Source organism: Suncus etruscus, chromosome 2, assembly GCF_024139225.1.
Source record: "Suncus etruscus isolate mSunEtr1 chromosome 2, mSunEtr1.pri.cur, whole genome shotgun sequence".
Lineage (NCBI taxonomy): Eukaryota > Metazoa > Chordata > Mammalia > Eulipotyphla > Soricidae > Suncus > Suncus etruscus.
Genome location: NC_064849.1, coordinates 24894931 through 24910789, shown reverse-complemented (window position 1 = coordinate 24910789; position 15859 = coordinate 24894931). Strand labels below are relative to the sequence as shown.

General features: G+C 36.3%; 1 protein-coding gene across 1 annotated transcript; it reads right to left on the bottom strand.

The window, feature by feature from the left end:
- Positions 1–1700: 1700 nt before the first annotated feature.
- LOC126000979 (zinc finger CCHC domain-containing protein 17) lies at positions 1701–3093 on the bottom strand. Its single transcript, XM_049768166.1, has one exon. It carries the CDS (start codon positions 3002–3004, stop codon positions 2282–2284), a length of 723 nt encoding a protein of 240 aa, XP_049624123.1. The 5' UTR covers positions 3005–3093; the 3' UTR covers positions 1701–2281.
- Positions 3094–15859: the final 12766 nt, after the last annotated feature.

Here is a 15859-nt window from a genome sequence, read left to right as displayed (position 1 = left end):
GGATGCAGGATTCGAACCAGCGACCTTCCGCATGCAAGGCAAACCCTTACCGCTGTGCTATCTCCTGCTCCCCTTTTGGGGGGGGAAGGTTGGGTCACACCCAGCAGTGCTCAGAGGTTACTCCTGGCTCTATGGTCAGAAATCGCTCCTGGCAGGCTCAGGGGACCAGATGAGATGCTGGGATTCGAACCACTGACCTTCTGCATGAAAGGCAAACACCTTACCTCCATGCTATTTCTCCGGCTCTGAGAGCCACATTTTTAAAACAGAAAATACATAGGATGGTACACTGTTTTTAGTTTCAATAAGTTTTTATTGAAACTATTCTGCATGCAAGTATCCACATAGGTCAGGAGGATACAAATAACACAACTAAATAAAACAAAAACTTTAGAACGATATTATTTATCAATAACATTAAATTCCATAAAATTGCCTTACAATTTAGAGAAAATTACATCCTGATGATGACTGACAAAGTCACAAACACTAATGTAAACATTGGCCTTGCATTTCCTTGGATAGTTTGAGTAAATCAGGTTTGTATGTTGTTGTTTTTAATTTTAGGCACGATTCCAGTTTCTCATCTATGAGACGATTTCTCAATTTATTCTTGATAAGATTCATGCTTAAAAATGATTGTTCGCATAAATATGTAGACCCGAACAAAGAAAGAACAGCAAACACTAGCTTTTTTAGTTGATTATATGAGTCAGGAATACTATTCTAGGTGTTAAAAATCAACATATCTTCCTTCTCTAGGTCTTTCAAAGCAGACCACTTGTGCTGTGAACTAAGTTCACATTTGCATTTCTCCAATCTTTCTAAATTAGCACAAAGATGTTCAAATTTCGAGCTCCATAGTTCTTTGTTTTTTAAATCCAGCAATTGCATCTCAAAGTTGTCAATGTCAATATTAAAGGGAGAAAAATTTAATTTCGTTACAGTGGCATCCAGAGGTTTTTTAAACAAAGGCCAACATTGCTTTGCTGTTTCTGAAATCTTGAAACCTCTTGAGAAAAGCTTCCCTTATATTTAATAGTACTATTTTAAAATAGGTAATGTTAATATCAGAATTATTGTCTTGGCGATGTTTTAACAGTTTTGGAAAGTGAATCAAAGTTTCTCTGTCAAAATCTTGAACAAAAACAGATAATTTGTTTTCAAACGAAATAACTTCTTCTAACATCGAAAAAACTGTGTTTCCTTTCCCCTGTAGTTTATTATTAAGCTCATTTAGATGTGAAGTAACCACATGAAATACCTTCTTTGAATCCACTGATCATTTGTTAATTCTGGATAGTGAACACCCTACTCGAGAAAAAATGCGTTAATTTCTGATAATAAGAAAACAAAACTGAGGATGACGCACTGTTATGGGGGGATCTGTGGATGACGCATATATGGCATCTTATGTGTGTGTGAATAGTATTATAAAATTAGTGGGGCTCATCATGGATATTTTAAGCAGGGTTCACTCAAATAGTCCTCACTGGTACTATTATATATTGACCTCAGAACCTGGCCACTAACTTTTTTTGCTGGCTCCTAGATTTATTTATTTATTTATTTATTTTTTTAAGTTTAGAACCAAGCATACTTCATTTAGTGCCAGGAATTTAAGCAGAAACCTGAAGTGCAACCAGTTGACTCACAGTAGTAAATACAAAGTACAACAATAATTTTGGCTTCAGTTATATACACAAAAGCTCAGTTATTGCAAACAATGGTTTCCTGGCTGTGACAATGGTTACCATTTCTAGCACAGAATCATATTCAGGGGAATGGACAAAGTGAGCACCACTTTTCACCATGTTCTCCTCCATACTGCCATTCCACCTCTGTCATCAAATTGGATGCAGCAGAGATCACCCAACAATCAGTACAGGGCAGACCAACAGGGAGGGTCAATCTGTACCCCAACTATAGCCAGACTCACTGCAGTAGTACCACCTGTGACTAGCCTAGATTTCCCCCGTCCCTTATAGGAATTTGGCTCTGGCAGTGGCAGCTGCAGATTGTAATAGGAACTTCTGCTGAATGAAGTTGAATGAATGAATGGGTGAGCTGCATGGGGTCACTTGCAAAAGGACCAAAAAAAGATAAGGAAACAACTCATTCAGGCAGATGCTTTTGACATCTAACCCCCAAACCTGTCAGCTGCATGATGGAGAAGTCAATGGGATGGGAAGCATTTCTTCAGTATCAAGGCTTTCAAGGAGCCAGGGCTTTAAGGCATAAGACTCCTGGCCCTTCTCTCAACCACCCCCTCTTTCTATTATCATTCCTTATGCTTCTTCTTGTGCTTCTTCTTTTTTTTCTTCTTCTTTGCTGCCTTGCTGTCTTTTGATGTGTGTCTTGCCCTCTTGCCTGTATCACTCTCAGAGTCTGAGCTGTCAGAGTCAGATGATTTTCTGTCTCTGTGTTTCTTTTTCTTCTTTTCCTTCTTTCTTTTCCTAGAATTCCTTGTAGGGTCAGGCTTTTCAAACTCTGCTGACTTTGCCTCTTCCTTCTCCTCTTCCTCATCAGGTATCAGAGAGTATTTGGTTCCTCCTGGTTGCATAAAACAATCCTTTGCAAAGTGGCCTTTACAACCACACTTCTTGCAAGTAGTGTTCAGGACAGCCTCGAGGGTGATCTTCTGTGCAGTGTAATCCTGGAAGGACCGCCTTCGTCTCTCTTCTTGCTCAATGATAACATTGTTGGGGTCAAGATCTTTTCCAGTCCCTTGGTTGACAACTTTCATGGAGAGAGATACTTTTATTCTGTCATTTTTCATCTCTCGGCCAATAAGCTTCACCCACACTTTATCTCCAACATCTACAATCTCAGAGGGTTTATCCACACGACATGATGACATGTGAGTTCGATGGACCAGACCTTGCTTCCGGCAGCCTGGTATTTTGATAAAGGCTCCATAGTCTGTCACCATAGCAACCTCTCCTTGGAAAATAGTATAGAGAGCAGGCAAGTTTTCCATGGTCTCAGGTCTTCCTGAATTCATCCTTAATCTTCTATGGTTCCTCCATTTCTCTTCTGCTAAAGCTAATTCAAATGCCTTGCACAGCGCTACAGCATCCCTCCAAACGCCAAATCCAGCAGCTCCTAGATTTAAAAAAAATGTGTGAAGCTCTGGCTCACAGGGCCCCAGTACAAATATTGTCCCACAAGGGAGAGGATGGGGCGGGGTCCAGGCTGGACAGTGACTCACCAGGCACCACGATGCAGCCACTGACTCACACAGGGCTCTCTCCTCTGTTGCTCCTCAGTTTGTACTGCAGAGAGGATGCTGCCTCAACGCCAAGGTGCCAGACAGAAAGTCACACCCCCATACCACATGACCTGACTGGACCTGTGTGGCGCCACACAGAAAGTCATACCCCCAAACCACATGATCTGACTGATGCTATCTGGCGCCACACAGAAAGTCATGCCCCCCTTTACCACATGACCTGACTGGAGCTGTGTGGAGCTGGCCTCCGGGGCTGCACACAGGGCATGCACTGATAGAGGCTAGAAGCAGAGTCCTGACTCCTTGAGCAGCCATCTGGCACACTAAAGAGTCAAATTAAAAGTGTAAAGAGCCACATGTGGTTCGCGAGCCGCAGGGTGCCGACCAATGCCCTAGACTAGATGATCATTTTAATGATCATCAGAAAGCTGGAATCTCCCTATATCTCTGCACTATATAATCTTCCCCATGACCTTTAGCAGGGTTCATTTCCTTCGGAAGATGACTCTGGTGTTTTTATGGCAGACAGATTAAAGTATCAAACTTAATTCCAATTGTGTGGTCTCGTCCTTCAACTCTGGACACTAACAATAAGTTTTAATTTTTTTTAATTAAATTACTTTATTTAAGCACCGTTTTTTTTATTTTTTATTATTGAGTTTTGTCATAGAATTCACATCACCTTCACCAGTGCACTTTTCCAACCACCAGTGTCTCCAGTTTTCCTCCCATCCACCCACCCTTACCTGTCTCTGGAGAAGCGTTTTACTTCTCTCATTTTTTTTTACTTCTCTCTTTTTTTACTTCTTTCTCTCTTTTTTTATTTTACTTCTCTCTCTCTTTTTTGGTTTTTGGGCCACACCTGGTGATGCTCAGAGATTACTCCTGGCTATGTGCTCAAAAATCTCTCCTGGCTTGGGGAATCATATGGGACGCCAGGGAATGAACCACAGTCTGTCTTAGACTAGTGAGTGCAAGGCAGATGCCTTACAGCTTGTGCCACTGCTCAAGCCCCATACTTCTCTTTTTCTTTCCTTCTCTATTTCCTTTTTTATATTGTTTTATAGTTTTATTTTTATATTGTTTATATTATTTATCTTGTTTTATCTTGTTTATAGTTTTATATTGCCTTATATTTTTTTATATTGTTGTTTTCACTACTGTTAATTTAGGGGTATCATGCATGTCACTTTATCCCCTTTCATCACCCTGTTCTTGATAAGTTCATTTATGCCTATCATTGTCATAGTGAAATTATCTCAGAGTGATAAGTTCCAACTACCATTGTCATATTGAACTCTAAACGCAATTATTGCTCTTTGTGGCAAGCATCCTACCATGGACTTGTCCTCCTGGACCTCATCTCAATTGATTTTCTCTTTTGTTTTTCTTATATCCCACAAATGACGGAAATTATTCTTCTAACACATTTAACTCAGCATAATAATCTTCTTATCTAGCCATGTATAAGCAAATTTTGTAACTTCAAGGTGCAAAAAAATACAACTTGGTATGTGCTTCAGAAACCAAGTGTAACATAATTATCTCAGGTGAATAGTGGAGGTTGCCAAAACTCATATGAGCACCCACAAATCTGTATCATTACTGGATTTTTAAGGACATTGGAAATTTTTTTCTACTATATCATTATACACACACTTATTTTTATATAAAGAAACTTGTTTATAGTTTATATTAAAATGCATAACTAGTATTTTTTTCTTCAATATCTGCTGATTGGTACTGAAGATACCTTAAATAGGGATGCAAATATCTTTTCTCTATTTTGTTTTGAGGCCGTTGAGGTATATTCTTGCTATATTAAGTGCTGGATACTGTACTCAGTGTGCATGTATCTTTTCAAGTAAACTTTTTTGTGCTTTTGTGATAGGAGCTAAGAAGTGTGATCATAGGGTCAGATGGAGTATGAATATTTAGAAATGAGTAATCCCTTTTTTGTACCATTGAACCTATAAAATAATATATTTTACCATCTCCCTCCCACAGTTGATATTCTATTTTATGCTTTTTGCTTTTGGGACACACCTGACAATGCTCAGGAATAAATTTTATTCCTGGTTCAGAGCTCAGTGAAAACTCTTGGAGGGCTCATGGAGGGATTTATGGAGTATCAGGCATCAAACTCAGGCTAGCCATTTACAAGGCAAGTGACTTGCCAAATATTATCACCCTAGCCCTTTTATACCGATTTTTATACACTAAATAACAGAAGTTGCAGAGAATGTGTCCTTTTTCATGAAATTGGCAGTTTACTATTGACAGTAAAGCACCTACATTTCAGGGTTCTCCTTAGCTCTGTTTACACTGTCAGGGGTAAGCCAGAATAGTATTAGCTTCTGGGTTCTTTATTTCCTGCATCCCTGCAAATCAAGAAATAGATAATAATAATAATAATATCTAAAAGAATATTTAAAAGGATATATTTTCCCCCTTATTTACTTACGGTGATGCAAAATGGCCCCTTTTTTAACCCAAGGAGGACTTAAGATATGTCAGACAAGGAAGTAGGAAATCAGTTTGTATCTTGCCCAAAGTGTATTTCATGCACTTGAAGAGCTGTGTTCTTCAAGACATTCACAAGTTCAAGTTGTTTATGTTAAAAGATAAGATAAATGGAGTGTGGTTGCTTTTATTTGGGCTAAGATTTTATGGGGTAGGGATAGTAAGAATGGGATCAGCATACTCCGTGACCTTCAGAGGCTATTGTTCTGTTCTGGGGCATAAACCCTGATATACTCTGGGGGACTATATGCCTAATTTCAATAAGATTGGCACCTTCAACCTTTAACAAGAGGGGTTTGGTGCAGAGAATGAAGCAAATATATAAGGGAACTAACACACACACAAACACGTATATACATAGATTGAGCTTTAGGATAGCCTGAAAATCTATAAATGAGTGTACTAACTGGAAATTAATTCAGTTTAATACTGCTCCCTACTCAGGTTCCAATACAAGAATTATAGTCTAAGTTATAGAGACATTAAGAGCGTTAGCAAGCATATCAACATTCAAAGGGTATATTAAAAGCAGAGACTGAGATATCCTCTTAGTCAATCAGCAAACACACTTGCAGCCTATGGCCAAAAGTTTCCTATTCTATTTTTGCCTAAGTTGTTTCTACATATCTAGAAAACTCAAAACATGTTATCCTATTATTTTTAGCTTATTTTAGCTGCCCATTTATATTATAAGACATAAGCTGTCTTATCTAGGAACTTATTGCTATTTTGGGTTGAGTTTTTGACAGAGTGACAATAATCTTCCACACTAAATATGATGCTGATTGGCTTTTTTTTTTTTTTTTTTGCATGCAAGACAAATCCTTTCACACCCGTACTATCATCTCTTTGGACTTTGGACCCTGGTTTTTATTGTAAGTTAGCAGTACACAACTACTGCGTTGAGGAGCATAAAGTGGACTTGACATAAACATTTTAAGTCATGGGAAGACTTTCTCTTTGGGACAAAGAGTTGTCAAGATGTTCAGAGAACAAGTGAGTGCAGATATGGACTTTCAATTTCACAGCTTTTATTCAACAAAATATGCAAAATTAACCTTGACAAATTCTCACTGACTATCAGTGGAGCACATTAAGGAGCCAATAAAAGAAGTTTGAGGGGCCGAAGAGATAGCACAGCGGCGTTTGCCTTGCAAGCAGCCGATCCAGGACCTAAGGTGGTTGGTTCGAATCCTGGCATCCCATATGGTCCTCCGTGCCTGCCAGGAGCTATTTCTGAGCAGATATCCAGGAGTAACCCCTGAGTGCCACCGGGTGTGGCCCAAAAACAAAAACAAAAACATAACAAAAAAAGAAGATATACTATGGGACTGTCGAGGTGGTGCTAGAGGTAAGGTGTCTGCCTTGCAAGCACTAGCCAAGGAAGGACAGCGTCCCATATGGTCCCCCCAAGCCAGGGGCAATTTCTGAGCGCTTAGCCAGGAGTAACCCCTGAGCATCAAACGGGTGTTGCCCGAAAAACCAAAAAAAAAAAAAGAAATTTGATTAAATAAAGATCACCACATTGGTCTTAGAGATTGTAGGGCATTTGAAAATATAATTCTAAAGTTTGAGGATGCAAGATGGAATGTCCTTTCTTGCGTAAGGTGATTCTTCTTCACTTTATCTTTTTCAGTTATGAGATCTTGTCCGCAAGTTAAGGAAGGTCTTTGGAAGAATTAAAAAGCAGATGAGTTAAAAGTATAGACAAAGGACTGAAGAAAATAATACAGGAGTCTAAACTTCCTTCCAAATCCACCTCTTTTCTCCACTAAATCAAAAAATACATAAGAGATGGACATCCAGCACAGAACATGTGAAGCTCCCAAAATCTCCCTACTTATTTAATCTTAAAAAAATCTGCTTAAAGAAATTAAAATATTAACTTATTTTGAGGTCTCACCATGAATTATTTGAGGGATAGCAGGGCTATACATAACTGTTGTGAGTGAATCTTGACTTGCTGAAGTTGAAAACTGTGTTTTACACATAATAGCTCTATTTCTAAACCTCAAAACTTTTATTTTGTATGGAGTCCATACCAAGTGATTCTCAGGGGCTACTTCCTGTTTTGTGCTCAGAAATTGATTGGGGACCATATGGGTCCTGAGGATGAGACCTGAGTTTTTTGTATGTAAAACATGTTTCCTGGTTATTGAATGATATTGCTAGGCTTCTCAGAGCAATTTTTAAGATTCTCAGATACTGAATAATTATTGGTTCATTCTCCCTAATATGAAGGATTCTATTTTTTATGTTCCCCATGCCTACCAAGAGTTATTTCCTTTTTTAAATTAATTTTTTTTTATTTTTTAATAATTTTTAAGCACCATGTATATGAGCATGTTTGTAGTTGGGTTTTAGTCATAAACAGGATACCCCCTTCAACAGAGCAACATTCCCACCACCAATGCCAAGGATTCTTAACTATTTGTGTGAAAGTCCTATTATGTGTTGATTGGACCTTTCATGAATTGTCACCTTTTATAACACTGCTTATGCTATTTCAGTAATAGTGATGGTGCAATTGTTATATATATTAAATATACTTAATATATTCATTATATAAACATATTACCCCTATATTATATGTATATGTATAATACATAAACTATATAATCTAAGGAATCCATATATAAAATACATATACACATTTCTTAAATGTGTCACTTATGAACACATTTATATTTATAAATACATATATATTAATGACATAGAAATTTTCCTGAGGATTTTCTCATAGTATTATTGAAAGTAAATATAGCTTTAACTTCTTTCTAATACTGAATACTTGGGTCTTCAAAGTTTTACTAGAATATGAGAATGAGCAGCTGGAAAGATAGCACAGTGATTGCGCATTTGCCTTACACGTGCCAACCCAGGATGACGGTGGTTTGAATCGGGCCATCCCATATGGTCTCCCTGCCTGGGAGGAGCGATTTCTGAGCGCAGAGCCAGTTGGTAACCTCTGATAACGGCCGGATGTGGTGCACCAAAAAACCATCTAACCAACCAAACAAAAAGAATATGAGATGATCATCTCAATTTGCTAAATGGAGGATAAAATAACTGTAGGGTACAATTTGAAACCAAGCGAAAAATCACGATGAGTGACAGGTTGGAATAATTTTCTTTTCCTTACTTAAACCCATTCTTTTGGGAAGATATTCATTTATTTTGAAAGAAGAATGTTCGGGCCTGGAGAGATAGCACAGTGGTGTTTGCCTTGCAAGCAGCCGATCCAGGACCAAAGTTGGTTGGTTCGAATCCCGGTGTCCCATATGGTCCACTGTGCCTGCCAGGAGCTATTTCTGAGCAGACAGCCAGGAGTAACCCCTGAGCACCGCCGGGTGTGGCTCAAAAACCAAAAACAAACAAACAAAGAAAAAAATAAAAGAAAGAAGAATGTTCTTATAACATCCCACATAAAATTATTGCATATATAATAAAAAGCAAGACAAATACATTAAATACAGTTATAATGGGTGTCACATTCTGGATTTATAATAGACCTGCACAGAGTAAGGATTCACACCCTGATGGCATAGTTCCTGCTCTTTCTTAGGCTACAAGATCGTGTCTACCTGGCTTTACATTTTATTTAGAAGAAAATATTTTCTTTACATATAACACAGTGGTAGAAAGTTGGCCTTGCACGTGGCCAACCCTGGAGGGATGGGTGTTTGATCCTTGACATTCCATATAGTGCCTGGAGACTGCCAGCACGATTTGTGAGCTTAGAGCCAGGAGTAACCCCTGAGCACCAGCTGGTCTGGTCCAAAAACAAACAAATATAAACTTAGCAAACTTGTTTCTATATATATAGTACATAATATTTTATCTACAAGTTCTTTACACTCATATGTGTATGCTAATATGTGCATGCATGCATATGTGTATATTATGCATTTGTGTGTGTTCTTTATATCTATATATCAATGTCCAGAAATGGGATTGGGAGGTAAAATGATTTATCTATTTAAATCAATGTAACAAAGTGGGAAGCGAGTCATCAATTTGTTAAGATGAATAGAGTGAATAAAAATAAAATAGCCGGGCCTGGAGAGATAGCACAGCGGCATTTGCCTTGCAAGCAGCCGATCCAGGACCAAAGGTGGTTGGTTCAAATCCTGGTGTCCCATGTGGTCCCCCATGCCTGCCAGGAGCTATTTCTGAGAAGACAGCCAGGAGTAATCCCTGAGCAGCGCTGGATGTGGCCCAAAATAAATAAATAAATAAATAAATAAATAAATAAATAAAAATAAAATAGCCCCACAAAGAAGATGAGACCTAGATTGGTGGCATTAGGAAGAGTTGTTAGAAATTTCTAATGATTAATTTAATATTAAATACTCAATATATCATACTTCTCTTTTGATCTGAGCAGTAGCACCTTTTCCTACAACACAGTCTTTTAAGAGGACATTAGACCCTCTGAAACTGTGAGAAGATGAGCCTAGTAGTAAAGAAGACTTAAACATTGAAGACTTGATCAATGTAGGGGCCTATGTAGCTTCCCCTCTTCAGGAATTATATCTCAATGGACAATGTGTACTTGTTTATATAGAGTGAGTGACCCATGTAGCAGAACCAGACTGATTATTTTAATAACCAGACTGTTTTCACATGGAGAAATCTGCCAACATCTCCCCACCAGTATACAGGTGTACAGATATCTAATGAGCTGTGTCTAGTGATGCCACTGAACATCTTAGAGTTTAGAAGGCAGTTTCCAAAACAAAAAATTATCTAGTAATGCTGTCACCACTTTAAGATTAAGATGCCTCATGTTAGAGGCATTCATCTTCAGTTCTAGCCAGATTACTTAAAGGATTATTTATTGAATCCTAGAGAGTTGAGCTCCTTTGTGGCATCAAAGGTTCTGCATTATGTGCTTTAGGAAATTATCTCTTTTATTCTTATTTACCTAGCTCTCATATTTCACTTCAAATCATGAAGGGGAAATTGATATGTAACTAGAACTGATATTCCAACATTTGATATTGAAGAAAAGAATTTAAAGAGCCTGAATAGTCAAGTGAGAGGTCACTTTCCTTTCATGTGGAGAACCGTAGTTATTAAATCAGCACCACAGATGATCCCCCAGTCCTTCCAGGAATGATTTCTGAGTAAAGAGCCAGGAGGAAACTTCAAGCATCACCAAATATGGCAAGAAAAAAAAGAAAAAATAGAAAGAAAGAAAGAAAGAAAGGAAGGAAGGAAGGAAGGAAGGAAGGAAGGAAGGAAGGAAGGAAGGAAGGAAGGAAGGAAGGAAGGAAGGAAGGAAGGAAGAAAAAAGAATGCAAGAAAAAGAAAGAAGAAAAGGAAAGAAAGAGTCAAAGAGAAAGAGAAAGATAGAGAAAAGAAGAGATAAATAAAAAGAAAAGAAAAACCCACAACTAAAATAAATAGTTATTAATTTAAATGAAATTTGGTCATTGGCTCTGGTAGTTATATCTCCATATAATTCTAAGACTTTGGTCTTTTTACATGCTTAAATTTGTACTTGTTAATTTTTTTTTTTTGGTTCTGCTACCAATATATTTAATAAGGGTTCAGGAGCTATCCAAATATATTAGAATGTCACAAACTGGAGCCAGAGAGATAGCATGGAGGTAAGGTGCTTGCCTTTCATGCAGAAGAATGGTGATTCAAATCCTGGCATTTCATATGGTCCCCTGTGCCTGCCATGGCGATTTCTGAGCAGAGAGCCAGTAGTAACCCCTGAGCACTGCAGGGTGTGACCCCCCCAAAAAATGTCACAAAATAAATAGTTAAAAAAAATTTTGTTGTTTTTTTGATGTAGATATATTATTTAATTTTCTATTAATACAGATTTATATATTTCCATGAAATTTTGTCTAGTGGTAAAACAAGCTGTAATTAGATTTGTGCTCTGTGTTCAAGAATCTCTCCTGTTAGGACTCAGGGCACCAAGTGAAGGAAATTCGAAGCTGGATTGTGTGCAAGGTAAACATCTGACCCCCTGGAATGATTTATAAAATTTTTGAAAATTAAGATTTATATTAAAGAAAATAAAATTGAGTTATGATTTTCCATTTGTGAAGCCAGGAAAATCAGGTTAACAGAATTCTGGAAAAAAAAACAAACAGATTTTTCTGATATTTAAATCTGCTTATGTTGAATTCAACTTACACACAATCTAAAAACCTGTCCTTTTACATGTAATGTTGTAAATTAGCACAAATTTTGCCAAGCACTTTATGGGAAAGATCAGAAGGATAGGATGAGTCATTAAAATATAGGCACAAAATTAAGTGAGACAAACTGATGGGATTTATGCCAACCAAAATAATATTACAATTGGGCCACCCTGGTAGATTTAACAAAGTCAGCCAAATATTCCCAGACTTGATTTTGTAGTTCTGAATTATCAGTCTATCATTTCATAACTTTTGAGAAAAATCTGAGTGGAAATGTTATTTCAAAGTAATATTCTAAAGGGGATTTATTTCTCTGATCATATTTATTTTTCATATTAAAAATAAAAATATGGAATTTTAAACTACCTAGGAATCTGGAGCCAGAGTTTGCATACTTCACTTTTCATAAGACTTACCAAGAATGCATGTTAAAAAGGTATAATCTCCATTTTTATCCCATACATTCTGAATCAGTGAGCATGTTAAACATATTCTACAGGTATTTCTGAGCAAGTAGATATGTCCTTGCAAGAAAAAAAAAAACAAAAAACTAAGAAGCCAGTTTAGTTTGTTGGATAATAAGAAAATATATAGCACCTGACTAAAGATAATATTTTGTGAGTAAAATATCTTAAAATTTTAATCTACAAATAAAATTTATTTTGTTTTCACTGTAACTGGAATGCTAACAAATTTATTTACAACTCAGATATTTCAGAAAAACTCATTTACTTTGTCTTACATTCTTTCTCTACTTTAGATGAATTTTGGTCTTTGGTGATGAAAAGCTCCATTATTTTAATCCATTTATTTTCTAAGTGGTGTGACACTGGAAACTTCTTTAAACATCCCCTGACCATTGTTTAAAATATCTAAGATGAGTCTAATGATTTCTTAATTAATTATTACACAGAACTAAAAAGAAAAACACACAATAATGTATATGTAAGGTTAATACAAACAATGTGGTGAATTTACTCTTAATGATTCTATGATTTCTAGAAACAAATCAGATCCTGAGACATTATTTTTTTAAATAATAATAGAATTCTAAAGAATAATAGAATGTTAGGTTTAAAGTGGATGCAAGTTAAACATCAGTTGATACTTTGAAATTATGTCTTTCTCACATTAATTTGCAATTTGCTTTGTTGTTTCAGCAGTCAGCCTCATAGAGGCATTAGCTACTTTAATGTATTTTGATTCTAAAGGGAGTGGTTGTGCATAGCCCATAGGGGCTAGTTACTCGCTATAGGAGAGAGTGTGATCTGTTAAATAGGGAAGCTTGTTAAGATAGTCGGTAAACTTCAGTATTTTCGACCATGAAATATGAATTTATGCAAATGCAATCATACAAGTGAATACATGCACACACTCTTTGCATTTAGCTTTAGTTCCCTTAGCTTTCATTCTCTTTAGTTCTAGACTGTAAAAATGACTCAGAGGTGTCCTTACCTCATCTTCACCTGAGTTCATATGAAAGAAAACTCTTGCATAATTCTTTGATGATGGATAATTCTTTATGGGTGTTAGAGAGAAGTTAAATTTTGGGGAGTGGAGAAGTAGATGAGAGTCTAAAAGTAATTCCAGGGGTTAATTTATTTAATTTTTTTTCTGTTAAAGAAGTCTAAACATCTCTGGAAAATAAATCATTCTGTCACCAGCATGAGAAATGAGGCACTTTCCTGTTTAAACCTAGCACATCAAGATAAAAGAGAAGAAAAGAAATTGTGGGGATATGTAAAATATGGCAAGGATTAATCATTTCAGCACAATCTAGTCTGGGAGAGCAAAAGCTACAGCAGTTGCTATTTGCATTAAAGTACTCTATGATCCACCAAGATGTGACTTACTGAAGTCCTTGGATACTTCTGTACTCATAACACTTTATTGCATTTAATAAATAATAACTTTAGTGAGGAGAAGAATGATACATATTGGAACTCTCTAATGACTCTGAGAAGGGAGTTTGAAGGATACCCTCTAAGATCTCAAATACGTACAAGACCTGCACTCTTTATCTAAGCTATAACCATGGCACCTTTGTTGTAACAGCATAAGAGGCACTGGTCCTTGCAACCATGACAATAAAAATTGAGCTGGAATTATTGTATATCCAAATGAGAATGGAAATCACTAGAGATCAGCAACAAAAATACATTTTAATGTCTTATATTCTTATATAACTTAGTTTTTAAGATGTATAGAATACAGACCAGAGGATTATATAAAGAAGTAATGTTGTTGTCTAAAATTAAGTAAAAATCAATTTCAGACACAAAAGAGAAAAGAGCTGGAAGTTACAGCTCACCTCATGAAGCTCACCACAAAGAGTGATGAGTTTAGTTAGAGAAATAAATACATTTTGAACTAGCCTAATAATGAGAATGTATGAGGGAAATAGAAAGCCTGTCTAGAGTACAGGCGGGGGTTGGGTGGGGAAAAGGGAGATTTGGGACATTGGTGTTGGGAATGTTGCACTGGTGATGGGTGGTGTTCTTTACATGACTGAAACCCAAACACAGTCATGAAGGTAAATCAAATTTAAATAAAATATAAAAAATTAATTGAAAAAATTAATTAAGAAATGAAACATAACATACACAGTATGCTGATGATTTTTTACATCATTGATATTAACATTGATATTAATATTTTTATGCTTTATTTTCAAGGAAAGGTTAGAAGATGTGTTTCACTTTATATTGAAATTTTAAAGTGGTCATGCATTTGCAATTATGTTTTACAATATTTTAAATAAGTTAGTGTGTTAATGTTGATATCATTTCATTTGTCTTTACTAGGTCCTGTGTATGCAGATAATGGGAAAAAGTTTTGATGTATGAAATTCCATTAGCAAATGAAAAATAGAGGCTAGGAATTAAATAATAAATTATTGACAAATTAAAATGTCAGCAAAGAGATATTTTAAATTTACTTGTTTGTTAGATTGTGTCATTTTATTTTGAATAAAACAGCAATCTTTAGAAGTGAAAGAAGAGTAGAAGGATTGTAAAATAATATATCTTATATTTTACTGCAAGATTTGTCAAGATGAGCTCTATACATTTAAGCTATTATATTTATATCTTTCTTAAGAGGTATCTATGATTCAAGGCTAGATATTTGAAATAAAGTCACATATACAAAAAACGTTGATGAGGTATATGATAAATATCAAAATAAAAAAATCAATAGATAAATATGACAATTATATTGTATATAACAAATTTTCAAAAGCTCAAACTACAGTAATATTTCTTATGTCGAAATCATCAGTACCTTTCAAAGTTCACTTCAGAAATACTTCCGGGCAACTCAGAGCAAAAAAATTGAGTTTCTTTTTTTGCCTGCCCAGCATGAAGTTTGACATTTCCTCTGGAAAAAAGGTTATCATGCAGCCACTTTTATTTTTTATGTTGGGAAATCTCCAAGAAACTCATTACGGAGAGTGGGAGTGGATGAACTTGAATGTTTAAATTCTCAAACTGTTTTTAATTAGGAAATGACTTCTGTGTTTCTCCCCTTCAGGTGCCTTTGATTAGTAAGAAGCACAAATATGCTGTCACACAAAAATCTGCTCCTTGTCTCAAAATCTGCAAAGCCTAATCAAGTTCTCAGTCTGCTTACATTTCTATACATTTCCCTCGTATGCACAGATGTGTCTTGAACCTAACTGGCCTCTCCGTGCTCATTGCTGCCAGATTCCACAAGACTAACTAAGGAACGCCCAGACTTGTTTTGGTTTCTGATACTGGGGCCATGGCCTATAGGAGAGAATCATTCCAGTGACCAGCTGTGTGATCTCACCAAGCCTTGCCCTTTTGTCCCTGGAGTTGCTGTAAGATTGTTGGTGTGGATATTTCTCACCATTGACAAATAATATAAATAACAATTAGGTTTATGAGGTCAGGGTGAAAAACTCATTACCTTCTACGAT

What these genes read in the sequence shown, in the direction of transcription:
- LOC126000979 (XM_049768166.1), bottom strand. Translation starts at nt 3,004, where the DNA reads ATGAATTCAGGAAGACCTGAGACCATGGAAAACTTGCCTGCTCTCTAT.